This window comes from Corvus brachyrhynchos, unplaced genomic scaffold, assembly GCF_000691975.1.
Source record: "Corvus brachyrhynchos isolate BGI_N302 unplaced genomic scaffold, ASM69197v1 scaffold661, whole genome shotgun sequence".
Classification (NCBI taxonomy): domain Eukaryota; kingdom Metazoa; phylum Chordata; class Aves; order Passeriformes; family Corvidae; genus Corvus; species Corvus brachyrhynchos.
In genome coordinates, this window is record NW_008236246.1 from 1,133,601 (window position 1) to 1,137,245 (window position 3,645).

General features: G+C 49.1%; 1 protein-coding gene across 1 annotated transcript; it reads right to left on the bottom strand.

Annotated features, from left to right (window-relative positions):
- Positions 1-1,542: 1,542 nt before the first annotated feature.
- On the bottom strand, positions 1,543-3,455 carry ROMO1 (reactive oxygen species modulator 1). Its single transcript, XM_008643485.2, has 2 exons — positions 3,291-3,455; positions 1,543-1,733 (listed from the first exon to the last, which is right to left on the bottom strand). Exons 1-2 carry the CDS (start codon positions 3,419-3,421, stop codon positions 1,625-1,627), a joined length of 240 nt encoding a protein of 79 aa, XP_008641707.1. The 5' UTR covers positions 3,422-3,455; the 3' UTR covers positions 1,543-1,624.
- Positions 3,456-3,645: the final 190 nt, after the last annotated feature.

A 3,645-nucleotide genomic window follows, 5' to 3' on the forward strand; every position in this document is an offset into this window, starting at 1 on the left:
CTGAAATATATTTTTGGGTTACTTCAGTGTGTTTGACAAGACAGCTTGATATTTCTATCAAAGACTTTCATATTGCAACAATCTTTGTAAGAACCACTCAAATAAAATTCTCTTAAAAAGGCCTTCATGAAGCTTTATTTCTCTGCTCTCCCAGTGTGATTTAAGCAGTGTGGGCTTAGGCCTGGAGGTGACAGATGCTGTGCAGTACCAGATGTCTGGGATCCCACTGTACAGTATCCAGGTATACCATGGGATATCATGTGCTCAGAGAGTACATGCAGGAGCTGTTCCCAGCCCCCCGTGCGTGGTTGCTGAGGACCTAGCCACAACTCTTATCTTCCTCAGGCAGCCAGCGATCCGTCCCTCCTGCCCACCTCCACTCCCCCCATTCTTCACAAGTCCTGGGGCTGGAGGAGTCAGTTACATTGGCTTTCAGTCTGGGTTCTAGAGGGAGCCTGCCCCTGTGCTTTGCCCTTTCAATCCCTGGCCTTTTTAACCACTAAGAAAAGCTGTTTGACCAAGGCAGAGAGTAGGGAGAACAGAACATTCCTCGGGGGTGGGCGAAGGTGGGGCAGGCAGCAATGCTGCTGGTGTTCCCATGGTGGTGTGGGGAGAGGACGTGCTCTGCAGCCCCTGGGGCTGTAGCTGTGCCTGAGCTGCAGTGAGGCAAGGGCCTGTCCTTAATCAAGGAACTGGGAGCAGGCAAAAGGCAAAGGTGGAGAGGGGCTGGGAATATACTACAGCAGGATCTTGGGAAGAGTAACACAGCTGAAGAAGTAAAGCTGCTCTCTAGGTGTGCTTGACCTGAGAACAGGCTTTGAGTGGTGAATGTGTTTCTGCCTTAAAAACGGGAAAAGGCACTTGTACCAGGTGCTGGTTGAGGTAGTGCTGCTGCTCATGTGTCTCCCTTAACTAAAGGAGGAGCAGAGAGAGGCCTTGTTTCAAAAAGCAAGTAATGGAAGAGTACACCACCAACAACCCTTTCCTAGGTCAGGTGTAGGCAGTGCTTCTGGGGCTGCTGAGTTGCAGGAGTGATTCTCCCTGCTCTCCTGGGGGAGTGCTGACCACCTTGTAGGCCTGCTAAAACAGAATGTAGGAAAAGGCTCTGTTTCTGGGAGTACAGCTCTTACGGGACCTGCCTGAATCCTGGGCCCCCTTACTCTGTTGGGGGCATCTGCCCCATGACACCTGGAACTCAGAAATGGGGCCACCTTCAAGCCACCTATTTTTGCAAGAGGAGAGAAACTTGATCATTAGTCTGAATTACCCACCATCTAACTTTCCTAGACTCAGGAATGCATGAGGACCCCAGAGCAGCTCCACATCCACATGGGAATGTGAGCTGCCCAAGTGCCAAAGGGAGAAACTTGTGTGGTGTACTTATATCTGTAAAACAGGACCTTTAATGTAGTAAAAATGATTATTAATTCTCATTGTTTTGGGAGTAAGAGATGGGAGGAAAGTAGAAATTTTGTAAAAAGCATGCTTACAATCAGCAGAGCACAGAGGGTAGGACTGTGCTGTTTCACGAAGAGCTCTCACTTCAGGTGTCTAAAGATTTTATTATCATACAGAGGAGGAATGGCTGGGTGGGGGCACTCTGGGATAAATCCCAAACTCCAGGTTAGCAGCGTATTCCCATACCAATGGCCATGAATGTCCCAAACGTCCCACCGCTTTGCATCATCGTTTTGCCAACTCCACCCATCAGCTCTCGTCCTCTCATGCCAATCCTGAGATAAAGAAAACCACAGGGATTATATAAAAGCTGAAACCTGACAGGTCACAGACATGCACCCGAAAACATCTGAGACAATCAGCTCATGGTTGCAAATTGTATACTTCTTCAGTCTAAATCTGGGCAATTGTACAGAGACTGGCTGCAGTGCCCTGCACTACTGCAGGGGCTCTTGGGTGGCCCTCACCAATGGCCCATGTGTGTTTTTACCTGCAGTGGAACCTTCCTGCCATACCCTTAGCAGGAATAGCTTTGCATCCTGGTCTCCCAAATACCCTTAATACGGGGGGAAAAAAAAGTGCTGTCCCAGTATTTCACTTGCCAGAGTACAAAAAGAGTTGTCTGAGCTGTTGTACTGCTATCCTCTCCAGCTGCATTGGCAGTGTTTTTTATACCACCAACTTAAAATTATCTTTCTATTTACTACTGACTCTGTTTTTAATACAGGACACCTGAAAGACCTAGAAACTTCAAAAGGTGTTTCTGTTCTCCAGTTTTCAGTTAACTGAGGTCAGACTGAAACAAAAAGAATTGTTCTGTCTCAAGAAACTCTTGTAGTATTTGGCTTTTAAGCACTGCAGTGACTTTAGGGTCTAAGGAATTTCATGCACTTCATTCTTAAAACATGAGATTTTTCCCTCAAAAGTGGTACAGCAGAAGTATGTGTCATTCAAGTATGACAGAACCACTCTCACTGGTTCTTCTAAATCCCCTAGATCTGCATCCTCTACCAGCATTGTGCTGCTTACAAATACCCTCTGGGAACTGAGAGGGAATGGAAAACTTCAAACTCCCGTTGGATTAGACTTTGTGCCTTTTCCTCCTTCACCTCACTATGAAATCGTTGCCCTTGTTTAATCACAGATAAAAACTATCAAACAGAAAGAGTTCTGCTAAGTATGAAAGAGCTGACTTCAGTGATTCTTTGTCATAGGTGATGTGCAAAGCCAGTCAGCAGTGCCAGAGCAAACACAGAGCAGCAAGCATGGCTTGTTTTCATGTCAGCATGCTGGCAAGCCCCAGGGGAAGGTGGAATAAATCCCCTCTCCGTTGCACAGTGGGACTGTGCCAATACCAGCCACGGCTCTGCAGTTCAGACTCGGGGGTAGTTTGGTAACTGCCTCTGTGCAGGGCATGGGACACGCAAAGGGACCACAACAGAGGCACTGAGAGCTTACAGAGCACCTCAGGAAGCTTTAGGGCCAGGAGAGGGCTGCACATGTATCTGCACAGGCAATTCATCCAGTTTCTCCTGGAGCTGATCCTCCACAGCCTCAGCTTCCCAATGAACCTCCGTTACAAGAGGTAAGAAAAGGTCTGTGAACCTGTGAACTCCCGGCATATGGGGGACCCAGAGGTGATGCCCTGCCAGCACCAGACTCACCTGCTGGAGCCCAGGGCTTACTGCAGTAGCTGGAGTCCCAGACAAAGTTCCACTCATGGGACTGGCACAGGACCAGAACAAATCCCTTCCCAACCCCACAGCACGGCCATTTCTCTCTGGCTATTGCCCTCTCACCACTTGTCTGTGGAAGCCAGTTCCTTGGCGTACCTGAGGCAGGAAAACGTGCCGAACAGCGCTCCTGCAGCCATGCCCACTGCAAAGCCCATCATGAAACCCATCTTTATTCTGTCAAAGCAGCTGGGCTGCGACTGCCCATACGGGCCCACGGTCACAGGCATCTAAAAAAGAAAGGACAATCGATTTACTACTTTATCTCACAGACTTACATAACCAAACTGCGCTGGCAGGCCGGCCCGTGCAGCTCAGAGCTTCTCGCGCCTACAGCGCTGGAGGTTGTGCTGGCTCCCAGGCTTGTTTCCTTGCTTGTCAGGTAGGAGGGACAAAGAGGGAACGACGGACTCGTTTTCCCCTCAACAAGCTCCTGAGAGCGCCGCTGTGGCTG